General features: G+C 45.5%; 1 protein-coding gene across 2 annotated transcripts in view; it reads left to right on the top strand.

Annotated features, from left to right (window-relative positions):
* ARID1A (AT-rich interaction domain 1A) overlaps positions 1–12,200 on the top strand; it is a 59,114-nt gene that overhangs the window by 43,614 nt on the left and 3,300 nt on the right. The window contains exons 8-19 of one of the 2 annotated variants that reach the window (XM_085517976.1): positions 60–375; positions 1,610–1,755; positions 1,841–1,950; positions 2,810–3,016; positions 3,543–3,750; positions 7,563–7,695; positions 8,062–8,234; positions 8,415–8,565; positions 8,707–8,838; positions 8,942–9,038; positions 10,440–11,313; positions 11,616–11,746. In XM_085517976.1, coding sequence (XP_085374102.1) covers positions 60–375; positions 1,610–1,755; positions 1,841–1,950; positions 2,810–3,016; positions 3,543–3,750; positions 7,563–7,695; positions 8,062–8,234; positions 8,415–8,565; positions 8,707–8,838; positions 8,942–9,038; positions 10,440–11,313; positions 11,616–11,746 — 2,678 coding nt within the window. Of the gene's footprint in view, positions 1–59; positions 376–1,609; positions 1,756–1,840; positions 1,951–2,806; positions 3,017–3,542; positions 3,751–7,562; positions 7,696–8,061; positions 8,235–8,414; positions 8,566–8,706; positions 8,839–8,941; positions 9,039–10,439; positions 11,314–11,615; positions 11,747–12,200 lie in introns of both variants that reach the window. The other variant, XM_015883186.2, reaches the window with a different exon arrangement.

Here is a 12,200-nt window from a genome sequence, read left to right as displayed (position 1 = left end):
GGTGATTCATGAACTAAGTAGTTGAACAATGTTGTCTTCCCCTTGTTTTATCTCTTCAGGAGGTTATCCCAGGCAGCCAAACTACAATGCTCTGTCCAATGCCAACTATCCCAGTCCTGGGATGGGAGGAAGCATGAACCCAATGGCAGCAGGGAGCCAGATGCATGGGCAGACTGGTGTGCCTCCATACAGTGGGCTTCCTCCTGGGAGGATGAGCCACGCAGCCATGGGGAACAGACCTTATGGACCTAACATGGCAAATATGCCTCCTCAGGTGGGGACAGGAATGTGCCCCCCACCAGGGAGCATGAATCGCAAAGCACAAGAAGCAGCTGCTGCTGCCATGCATGCTGCTGCTAACTCCATCCAGAACAGGTGAGGCATGAAAATGCTGTTGGTCTGAACACATTCAATACATTCCCTGTGTTGTCTCTAGGTTTGAAAGCCATGCATGCAGTTACCCAAAGTTGGGGTGATAGAGAACACAAGTAACACATGCTTCCTTAGAGATTTACCTTGTTGAAGTCTTCTTCCTCTATCTTAGCTGCTTCTTTTCTTTTCTTTTTTCTTTTTTTTTCAAAGCTTGAATAAGTAGTGTAATTTAATATGTTGTTAATGACCTGCTTAGGGAATTTTTAATGCTGATGGATGAAATCTGTTTAACTTGGTGTTTTCATAGGTTGTTTTGGCTTTCTGGTCTTCTCTGTGGTGTGGGTGATTTTAAAACTGCTGTGTGTGTGGTAAAGCCCATAAATCTAGCATGCAGCATCCATCTATCCAGATGCATTTGTCTGGACCAAGACATTGCTTTTCCACTGTGTCAAACTTCCTTTTAGGTCTTTGATGGGCGACTATGGGAAATGAGCTGGAATTCAGCGCTGAACTTCACAGCTGTTTCCTGTGTTTTATTTTGCTTTAATTGCGCATTTCAGAGCAGTTGTTACGTGGCCTACCAGAATGCCACGAGAGCCACAAACTTGCTTATAAATTAGGTTCCCCCAGTGAAGCTGTTAGATTTACATGCATTTGTGGTCTGACGTGGCATTGTACTCTTTACCCTGTTTTATCTTACTCGTTATCCTGCTTTAAAGCTTATTTCTGCAATCTTCTGTCTGATACTGCTAAGAGGTCAATCAAGGCATCAAAGTGTATCCTTTCGATTAATGTGTCTGAGGGAAAGTTGTGTGTGGGGTTTTCTGACACATGTGCAGTCATGTACCTTCTGTGAATGTAAAAAAGTAAAGAGAGGAAAGCCATTAAATACGGGGAGTGCTGTGCTGTGCATCTGTAGAAATGCTTAAATGCTGCAGTATTTGTAGATGAGTTCTTTCCTGTGAAGGTGACTTAGGACCTGAAACCAAGTTCAGTTTGGGGATGAAGATAAGAGGTCAGACTGTTGGGTGCTGAAGTCTGTCTTTCCTAATGGGTTGCGTCTCCTTTGCTTTTGAGTTGTGCTTTTGAGTCTTAGGTTTTGCAGTGGGTAAGCTTTCAAAGAGCAACAGACCTTTTGTAGTAGAAGGTTTCTTCTAGTCAGTCTGTTTTGTTAGCAGGTGCAATGTGAATACTTTGTATTTGGAGTAAATGTCTGTTTCTTCCTTGCCTTTTCTAGGCCTCCTGGTTACCCCAGCATGAACCAAGGGGGAATGATGGGCACTGGACCTCCTTATGGACAGGGAATTAACAGCATGGCTGGCATGATCAACCCCCAGGGCCCACCTTATCCCATGGGTGGAAATATGGCTAATAACTCTGCAGGTAAGGCACTGCTGAGTGCTGGGCATTGGGTGACTTAATGGGTCTGGAATGAAAAGCATTGTCATAGATTCTTGTAACTTCCTAGGGATGGCAGCAAGTCCTGAAATGATGGGTCTTGCGGATGTGAAATTAACTCCTGCGACAAAAATGAACAATAAGGCTGATGGGACCCCAAAAGCAGAATCCAAGTCAAAGGTAAAACTTTTTTTAAGCGGTGTGTGTGTGTGTATGTGTATATATATACACACATAAATATATATATATTTAACGACACAGCATATTGTATCTACTCCCAAGAGAAACCCAATGTGAATTGCCATCTACCATGAGCAGACTGGCCATTACTGTGGCTGTTTATGCAGTATGTGATGTTGCTGCTGTGTGAGCATGGTTTTAACTCTGCAGTGTGGCAGTGAGCGAGGTACCCTCTGCTGGGATGTATTATCTTTTGGATAGTGGCGTATGCTGGCATCTCCTGTTAGGTATGAGCAAACTGTATGACTGCTGTCCTCCTGCCTCTCACTGGAGTTTGGTCTGTCCCCATGTCATTTCTGGGCTGGTCTTGCAGGGAATGTGCCAGAACAGATGCCCCTGTAGGGGGTCAGTTTTTCCAAGTCTCCAGTTGCAGTATATAGTTAATGATACTGCTGCTTGCATCACAGGTGGTCTCAGAAAAGTAAGGACTGTGTAGATTTGGGGGGGAGTGAACATTTGCAGTTGGCTGAAGTGCTTCTTGATAAATTTAGCAATTGAGCCCATAGAGGGTCTCTCAGAGAGGCGGTTCTGCAATGTGTCCTTGATTTGGTTTGATTGGTTTCACTAGCATTCATGAAACCTTTTTCTTTTTAAAAATACATATCCTGTGCGTACAGACTGTTTTCTTGATACCTTCGAGTCATACTTCTCTTTTAGACCCTCATGTGTGGGTCTAGTACAAAGCTGATCTCAATATAACAGCAGTACCTTGAGCTCTGACTGCTGTTTGAAGCCATCTTGGATGTGTGCTAGGTGTTTTTGTGTTGCTCAGTACTGATATGTTTCCTTTTCCTAGAAGTCCAGTTCCTCTACTACAACCAATGAGAAGATCACCAAACTCTATGAGCTGGGCGGTGAGCCTGAGAGGAAGATCTGGGTAGATCGTTACCTGGCCTTTACTGAAGAGAAGGCCATGGGCATGACAAACCTCCCAGCAGTTGGCAGAAAACCTTTGGACCTTTACCGGCTCTACATCTCAGTGAAGGAGATTGGAGGATTGACTCAGGTGAGTGTAGAGCGACTGCTGTGGTGACTGAATGTTTGTGCTCAGGGCTGCCCAATGTCTGTCAAGTCATGCATCAGTAGGCAACAGAATTCAGTGTCGGCATTGTGGCTAGGTGGAAACTTTGACTTTCTATTTAACTGTTTATTATTATTATTTTTAATAATGCTTATAAAACCCAGGATACTTCTAGCTAACCTGCTTTCTCATTGTCTGCTTGGGAACAGCATGTCTTGAGATTTAGTGCAAAGGTTTTTTTCCTTTGTTTGTCCATGGCAAAGATTGGTGACACTGTCTTTGCCTTTACATCTGGCTGTTAGCTGACCTCATGGCTGATTTTATTTGCTGTGTGGTGTTATCTGTGCCTCTTTGAAAATTTTTCTGTTGGTGAGGAAAAGGTTTTACTAGTTCTTGAACACAACTGTATCTGCTCTGCTTAGCCCTTATTGCATCCTTTGTTTTAGCTGGGAAGTGATTCTTTTTGGAGGAGACATAGGTGGGATTTAGAGTCTCATGTTTGGTTGTGCAGGTCAACAAAAACAAGAAATGGCGCGAGTTAGCCACAAATCTCAATGTGGGCACATCCAGCAGCGCAGCTAGTTCTTTGAAGAAGCAGTACATCCAGTGTCTCTATGCCTTTGAGTGCAAGATTGAGCGAGGTGAAGACCCCCCTCCAGATATCTTTGCAGCTGCTGATTCAAAGAAGTCTCAGACTAAGATACAGCCTCCATCTCCAGGTGAGTGTTGACACTAGTTAAGGTGTGCAGTGAATGGTTGAACCAGAGGACCATCTAGCACAGAGTGCATGACTGCATGTGCTGTGGGCCAGACTGGCTCCAGACTTCCCCAAAGCCCCTGTCTGTCTTTAATTAGATATCTGTGGTTTGTGGATTAGTTTGATAATATGGATGTGAATGATACTGGAAATTTCGTATAGATTGTAATGGCAACATAACGGTCAAGACTTTTGGGATAGTTGTGCTCTTGTGTGTAACTTCTGTAACTAAGTATAAAATATATATACTTGTGTATGTATGCCTCAATGCTTACCATTCCTTGGATGCCTGATGAGAATTTGAGAGCGATAAGCTTGGATTTAGACTGTCAAGATGTTCTCTGCCCATTGGAACAACATCTCCTGTCGTTACTGCTTGATCTTTTGAAACTTTCTAGAAAAGTTGTACTTGTTCTGACTGTGCAGTTTCTTCCTTATAGGAACAAATGGTTGGTGTACATTTGCACTCACCTTCCTGTGAGCTAATCCTTTTTGTCTTTAGCAAGTGCGTACTTTGAGACTTTGTGTCTGGAGAGCTTTGCAAGCCTATTAAGCCTATTATGAGTTAAAGGGCTTCAGTTCTAGAACATTTAAAATAAACTTCTAAAAAGTTTGTAATTCATGAATCTTTGTAACGTTGTTTCAGATTTGATGGAGTGCTCCAGTTTCTGAAGACTTAATCATAGAGTTCAATTCAGATTTGTTAAAATAAACTAAGAACTAAAAAAAAAAAAAAAAAAAAAAAAAAAAAAAAGGAAAAAATAACAAACAAAGCAGTTGGGCTAGCAGTGCTTGCTGCCCTCTTCAGTCTTTAAAAGGTCTGATAGTTTCTGTCTAATCTGCATTGAGTTTGCCACTTGAAATGCAGCTGAGCTTGTCAGCTTTCCAGCTTGTCTTATAAGGAAAACCCTCAGGTGCTGTTTCTGGTCAGGAGCTTGTTTGTGTAGGTGAAATAAGAACTGTGACACTTCAAAGTTCTTGTAATGTTTGGGGAAAAAAACCACACAAAAAAGCCTTCTTCTTACTGAAACTTGGTGTCATCTGTGCCTGGCTCCTGAGGATGGAATAATGAACTCTTTATTTGATTGTACTGCTGTTGTCTCTCAGCCTTGCTAAGCCCTCGACTGAAAGTGTTCTTGTCCAGATATACTGTTAACAACTACATTTATCTATTCTCTCAGTTTCTCTTAAAGAACAGAAAAACACCTTTCTACCTGTCAGGAAACCTGTCCCAGCATAGATTCACCTTGGTGAAGAGAAAATGACTTTTGTTTCGTTATAACAAACTTCTGTGTACTGTTGTTCCTAAGTTCTTAAACTTGATCATGAATCCCTCTTCACTTTCTTTCCAAAACATCTTTCTTTCCCCCTGAGATAGCATGCAATGGAACAAAGAAGCTGAGAGCATTTTGAGTTTATTTGGAGAGGGTTGAGATATTTGGGAAACCACTTAAAACTTATTGTAGCAGTAGATACCTGTCGGAATTGATTAGATGATACGTCAGGTTTTCTGTTATTTTAGCAAATGTGGTGTGTGAAGGTCCCAGGTTTGCCTTTTAGGGCTGTGCTGCAACTGATCTTGTGCCTCAGCACATCGGTGGTTGGAATTGGCAGGGTGCTATCACAAACCACAGGTTTGTGCAGCTCTGTTGGCGTCGTCCATCAGTGTGGTTGCTGCTATCTGAGGACTGTTCTCTATTTCCTACTTAAACTGCTCTCTGCTTGTCTTACTCCAGGCACCTGCACTGAATCATGGTTGGTTGCAGTGATCCTTTTGGCCTTATCACTCAGCATGTTTGTGCTCCTCTTTCATTTTTGTTTTCTTCCTCTCTCCTGCTCCCCTGCATTAGCAGGGGTGAGGGCACGGCGCACAGCACAAAGTGTGCTCTCAGCACTTCAGAGCTGTAGAGTCCCAGGGGACACAGCTGTTCCAGGGTAGCTGAGGCTCATTTTAGTAGCATCTTTAAGGGTTGTGAGCCTGTTTACCAGGGAGTCACCCTTCTGGAGCATAACTGTCCTAATGGAAAACAGAGCAGGCAACAGCGGAGGGTTCTGGAATCCCATTGTATGGGGAAAGGACTCTCATCCCATATGGATGTATGTGATTTGCTGTCCTTGTAGACTCTGTAACTTGTTGATGTTGGCTTATGTGTAATTTCAGCCTGCTCTGTCAAAATTAACTTTTCAGTGCTTTATCAGCGATAGAGGTCACACTGCACGGTTCAGCATTACCCACTGTGTGTGGCCCCAGGGGATGTAAAAGCCTTAGAGGGCAGTGGTCAGAGAAGAGCTCTTGGTGTTGAAGATACTTTCCATATATTGTGTCTTATTCACCCTCAAAAAGCAAAACTGTTTACAGAACATCCTCTGAAGCGGGCTGGGGATTGCCTTGTGGGCACTCAGCATGGGTTTGCTGCAGACTGTCTTGGGTTCCCGCTTGCAAACTGTAGCACGTGCCTGGGGAGCCATAATCAGCCTACTGTTGGTTTTAATTCCCAGAGCATGGAACTGGCCTGGCTCCAACTGTGTGTAAATTTGTGAGTGGGAGGGACAGCAGGGGGTGGGGACAAACACCAAATGGCAGCCACGTGGGGAATGTCTCAAGGCCTCTTCATGCCGCTGCCAGCATTTGTAAGCACATAGACGAACTGCAAATTCCTGGGGAAGCAAGTGGAACCAAACTGCTGCTGAGAAGGGAAGGAGAGCTGCAGGAAGGGTTCATGAATGAAACTCCCTGCTGAGCTGTCTCTGCCCTTCCTTCTGCCGAGAGCTCCCTGGGCTGGGAGGGAGTCACAGAGAGAAGGACAGGATGCCAGGAAGGTGGGGTGTAAACAAACATGCCCTGGACGTGACCTCGGAGGATTTTAATGAATAGCTGAAATGACTCATCAACCAGCAGGGTTGAAGCTGAGGGATATCGGGTGCTGGGGATGGTAACTAATGGAAACGTTAATTAAGAGTTCAGCTTCTGCCAGCTGCGAAGAGCATATAAACCTGAGAGCTGACACTGTCACAGTGATCCAGGGGCAGACTTTCACAGATCGCAGCACAGCTGGATCACACCTGATGGCCTTGTATTTTTTTGATGAAGGCTTAGTGTGGTGTAAAACAACTTGTGCAGAGTCAGGGAACTTGCTGGACAGGTTTTGTTGTTCTGTGAAAGATCCTGCATCTCTGGCATTCCTTGTTCCAGGAATTCTTGGGAGTGGTGCCTGAATTCACCTGTGTGAATTAACCCCACTTGAAGGGCAGAGAAGACAGTGGAGCCTTGTTCAGAGTTACCCAGTGACTGCAGAAAAAGTCCCAGAGTTGCCATCAGTTGGAAAGATTGTAAAGCTTCTGGGAGACAGTTTAAACCCTTCTGGGCAGAATTAGGATGTGAGGACAGTGTGTCAGAGGTTGTCATTTGGCAGAAAGAAATGTATTCCCTACCGCGTGGTCCACTGTGGAGCACTGACCTCTAGGACTGGATAGCTTGGGCAGCTCAACAGGGTGCTATAGTGGTTGGTACCATGAGTAGAAAGGAAGGTGGTTAAGTTGTAATAAAAATGAACACTTCCTTTCAGCTTCACCTTACTCTACAGGGTTCTTCTGGGGAGTCTGGTCCAGTATGTGCTTGGAGGCATTGCACTCCTTGTACTGTTTTGTCTGTATTTCACCCATCTCTTTGTTCAGAGACTGATCACTGTCTGTTATAGAGGCTGGTGCTTCGGGAGGTTCTGGGTTACATCTGTAGGATGCAAAGCTGCTCACGCCACAGTTGTGTTCTTGCAGCGGGTTCAGGCTCGATGCAGGGGCCTCAGACACCTCAGTCCACCAGCAGCTCTATGGCAGAAGGAGGAGACCTGAAGCCTCCAACTCCAGCATCTACACCACACAGTCAGATGCCTCCTTTGCCAGGCATCAGGTATGTAAATGTTGCACTCTCTTCCACCATACTGGATGTAAGTTGTGATTGTGAGGTTGCCAGAAGTTGTTCCCACAGCTGGCTGGAGACTTTAAGTACCTGTTTTGATAGACTCTTGGCTTTGCTACTTTGTTAGTAGCTCACAGTGACCCTGTTGACCCTGTGTCTCTGTGTGTGAATAACCACTGCTTTTGGGATTTGGTAAGGATAGTATTGTAGAAGGGTAGTTCTTGCCTCCTTTGGAGAAGCATGGTTCTGGCCCTTCTAGGAGGTAGCAATATCTGAGAGGGAATATGTGGGGTGAAGAATCTTGAGGAGCACTGTGGGCCTCTAAAAATCTGTGGGGTTGTTTTGTTTTTAAATCAGGAGTAACTCAGTGGGCCTTCAAGATACCTTTACAGATGGCAGTGATCCCACGTTCCAGAAGCGGAACTCCATGACTCCGAATCCAGGGTACCAGCCCAGCATGAATACCTCCGACATGATGGGTCGCATGTCTTATGAGCCAAATAAGGATCCTTATGGTAGTATGAGGAAAGGTGAGAAAGTCTGTATGTACTCCTCTCCCTTTTCTCCAGGAGCACTGTCAGTGTATCTGGATGAATGCTGGAATGTGCTGTGCTGTAGGAGACATGCTTGTCCTTCTTTCACAAAAGAAGGGATGTTTCTTTTTAATGCAGAGATAGATGTGTTTACTGATCCTTCTTTCCTTCTTTTAGCTCCAGGAAGTGATCCCTTCATGTCCTCAGGGCAGGGCCCCAACAGTGGTATGGGTGACCCTTACAATCGTGCTGCAGGTCCAGGGATGGGTAACATGGCCATGGGACAGCGGCCACAGTATCCCTATGGTGGTCCTTACGACAGAGTGAGGTGGGTGCTCTAGCCACACTGATTTTCCAGACTTGCTTGTTTCAACTGAGCCGATTGCTTTGACTTGTTCAGTCGCTGCTTTTTGCTTTTCATTTGAGCATTGAGGGAATGTCACAGAATTTGTCACTTATTTCCATGTAGGACGGAGCCAGGCATGGGACCAGAGGGCAACTTAGCAGCTGGAACTCCACAGCCAAACATCATGCCTTCCACTTCGGAATCAGGGATGTACTCTCCCAGCCGCTACCCTCAGCAGCAGCAGCAGCAGCAAAGGTTTGTGTGGGGCGTTGCCACAGAGAGCTCTTTCCAGTTGAGAGAAGTACTGTGATAAAGAAATGTATCTGATGGAAAAGTGATGCTTGTGTTTCTTCTCCAGACATGATTCCTATGGCAATCAGTTCTCCACTCAAGGCACATCCTCTGGCAGCCCCTTCCCTAGCCAGCAAACTACCATGTATCAACAGCAACAGCAGGTAGGTTATCAGAAAGTATCAGAACAAGGAGTTATATCTGTGCCAAATGTGTAAAGAGGAGTGTTGAAAACTCTGGAATGTGTGTTTGCTCTGTGTGTAGGTGTTGAACAAAATCAAATACGTTTTACAGGAGGCTTTCTTGACATAGGCAACAGAAGTTTTAATTAGCATTTCCAGTGTTGTGCTAGAAAAACACAACGTTTGGAGAAAACAGCGTATGTAGTTTCCAAACCAGCATGAGCTGGGCAGGGAGCAGAAGGTCAGGACGCATTCTTGGACTTTTTTGCTCCTCTGGAACTTTCTGAATCCCATCCTGTTTCTGTAACACTTTGGATCTGAGTGATGACATGAGCTTGTTTGGAAGACGTCTTTCATTGTTCTGGGGAAGCATTTCAGGTGAATCAATATGTGTGTGCCTTAGTGAGCCCACAGGCAAAGTCTTCCAAACTGCTTCCACACCTACATTGCCCTACTGCTTTCTGTCAACTTTCTTTCAGAGCAGAGTTTGAATGAACGTATATCTCCTTCCATAATCCTTACGTATGACTTGCTCTTTGTATCAGTGCCAAGATGCATACTGTTTTCGTGATAATTTTGAGCCCTCTAGTTGAGGATTGTATGGAGAGGGCACTGTCAGATCTGTACTAAGAATTAATTTCAACTGCTCTGCAGTTTGGCTCTGTAACCAGAGCCACAGGGCTGTGAGCCAAGAGTTTGAGTTTCTCTGGTACTTGTCATCTTTGAAGCCCTAGAGCTCCATCTGAAGCCAGTCATGACAGTAGGGCTTCTGAGTTGACTGTGTAACAGCCAGAGCACAGACCCTTGGGGGTAGAGAGGTCTTGGATTTTAATTTTGTTTTAGCAATTGAGAGTTTTTTCCTGCACTTCAAAGAAGTATGGGGAAAAATAGTTCTTGCTCCTTTCACTGATGTGTATTGGAATCTACAGGAAAGGAAGAAGCAAAAAGTACAACAGTTTTCAACACATTTTGTTTGATACGTGAGCAAAAACCTGTGCTTTCTAAGAAAATAGAGATAGGGTCTGATGAAATTCCTGGACTTGGAAGGAAAGAAGTTCCTGCACACAAATATGAATTGTGGTGAACGTACAGTAGAGCTGAGTCTTTTCTACAGGAAAGTCCTTTCTGCAAGCGGATTTCTGTCCTTAAAGCATTCTTGCAGAATCCATGCAAGGAAAGTATGCAGCCAGCTGCAAGGAGTTGCTCTTGGCTTGTGAAACCGAAACCTTGATCCAAATCACATTGGATATGGCTAACTCGGAAAGCAGTCTTTCGCTCTTACAAAGAGTGTTGTCCTCAGGCTCCGAATGTTTCTACTGTGTCTAGGTTTCCTGTTTCTGGTTTGACAATCTTACGTTATCAATGCCTTTATTTTCCATTTAGAATTACAAGCGACCGATGGATGGCAGCTATGGCCCACCTGCCAAGCGGCATGAAGGGGAGATGTACAATGTCCCATACAGCACTGGGCAGGGGCAGACGCAGCAGCAGCTGCCTCCAGCACAGACTCAGCAACCGAGCCAGCAGCAGGCTGCACAGCCTTCTCCACAGCAGGACCTGTATAACCAGTATGGGAGCACATACCCTGCTGCTGACCGCCGATCTGCCGGAGGGCCGCAGAACCAGTTCCCATTCCAATTTGGCAGAGACAGGGTCTCGGCTCCCCCAGGCTCCAATGCTCAGCAAAACATGCCTCCTCAGATGATGGGGGGTCCCATCCAGTCTACTCCAGAAGGCCCCCAGCAAAGTGCCATGTGGCAAGGGCGCAATGAAATAGGGTACAGCTATCCAAATCGGCAGAGCACTGGCTCTGCACCCCAGGGGCCTGCTTATCATGGAGTGACTCGAACAGATGATATACTGCATTCAGAACAGAGGGTAAACCATGAGGGACCATGGCCTTCCCATGGGAATCGGCAGCCTCCGTATGGCCCCTCTGCCCCTGTTCCCCCAATGACTAGGCCACCTCAGTCTAACTATCAGACCCCTCCTAGCATGCAAAATCACATTCCTCAGGTATCCAGCCCAGCACCTCTGCCCAGACCTCTGGAGAATCGCACTTCTCCCAGTAAATCTCCATTTCTGCACTCGGGGATGAAAATGCAGAAGGCAGGACCACCAGTCCCCGCCTCGCACATCACACCAGCAGCTGTACAGCCTCCCATGATACGAAGAGACATCACCTTCCCACCAGGATCAGTAGAAGCTACTCAACCTGTATTAAAGCAAAGGAGGCGGCTGACAGCAAAAGATATTGGTAAGAGGAAACTCCTGCTTTTCTGCTTGTGCACATCAAGAGGCTGGGTGTTACCATTTCTCTTTGGAATAGCACTGCCAAATTGAAGGGTTTTGCCAGCTTTTAAGAACTCTCCCAAGTTAGTTGTGATATCAGGTATAATGTTCGTGCTGGGCATTGTCTGTGTAGAGATGGCTTTTGCATAAAGTCTGCACAACATGTTAAATTGTCCGTGCTCTTTGTGGGACCAGAAAGCAGTATAAAGTATCTCATTTTTGTTTTTAAACTCCAGAAGCTGGAAGTATCATGTCTTTATGTTCTAGGAACTCCTGAAGCTTGGAGAGTGATGATGTCTCTGAAGTCTGGGCTGCTAGCTGAAAGTACATGGGCCTTAGATACCATAAACATCCTGCTCTATGATGACAACAGCATAATGACCTTCAGCCTCAGCCAGGTGGGTGCAGATGCTCTCTGATGCAGGTCTTTGAAGTGCTAGGTGTGTACAGATTTCTGTCAGCACAATAGTAAGAAGCAGCTTGTGCCCTTGTAGAGCTATACTGCCAGGTGTCCCTGTACCTGTGGAGTGTGTCTGGTCTGAAAAGCATGCTGGGTCTGGGGAGCTGCACTGAGTGCTTGTTGACCCTTGGATTTCCATTTTGTTGGTATGCATGTGTACAGTCTCTCTGGTGGGACTTAGAAAGAGAATCATGGTGGGGAGGCCAAGAGGGGTTTTGCAGCAGAGTGGTGTGAAGGATTGAACGCTGCTTGCCTAGCCTGATGCAATGGCATTCACCTCTAGCTCTGTCTTTCCCCATGGGTCAGTGTACAGTGTGGTTTGGGTGCTATTCTGAGGGCCAGCCTATGTCTGTGAGTTACCTTGTGCCTGCATGGCTGTTGTCAAAGCTGTT

The sequence above is a fragment of the Coturnix japonica genome, chromosome 17, assembly GCF_054131305.1.
Source record: "Coturnix japonica strain WE chromosome 17, WE-NBRP24, whole genome shotgun sequence".
Lineage (NCBI taxonomy): Eukaryota > Metazoa > Chordata > Aves > Galliformes > Phasianidae > Coturnix > Coturnix japonica.
Note: the sequence above shows the minus strand (reverse complement) of the source record. Positions and strands in the feature narration are given on the sequence as shown.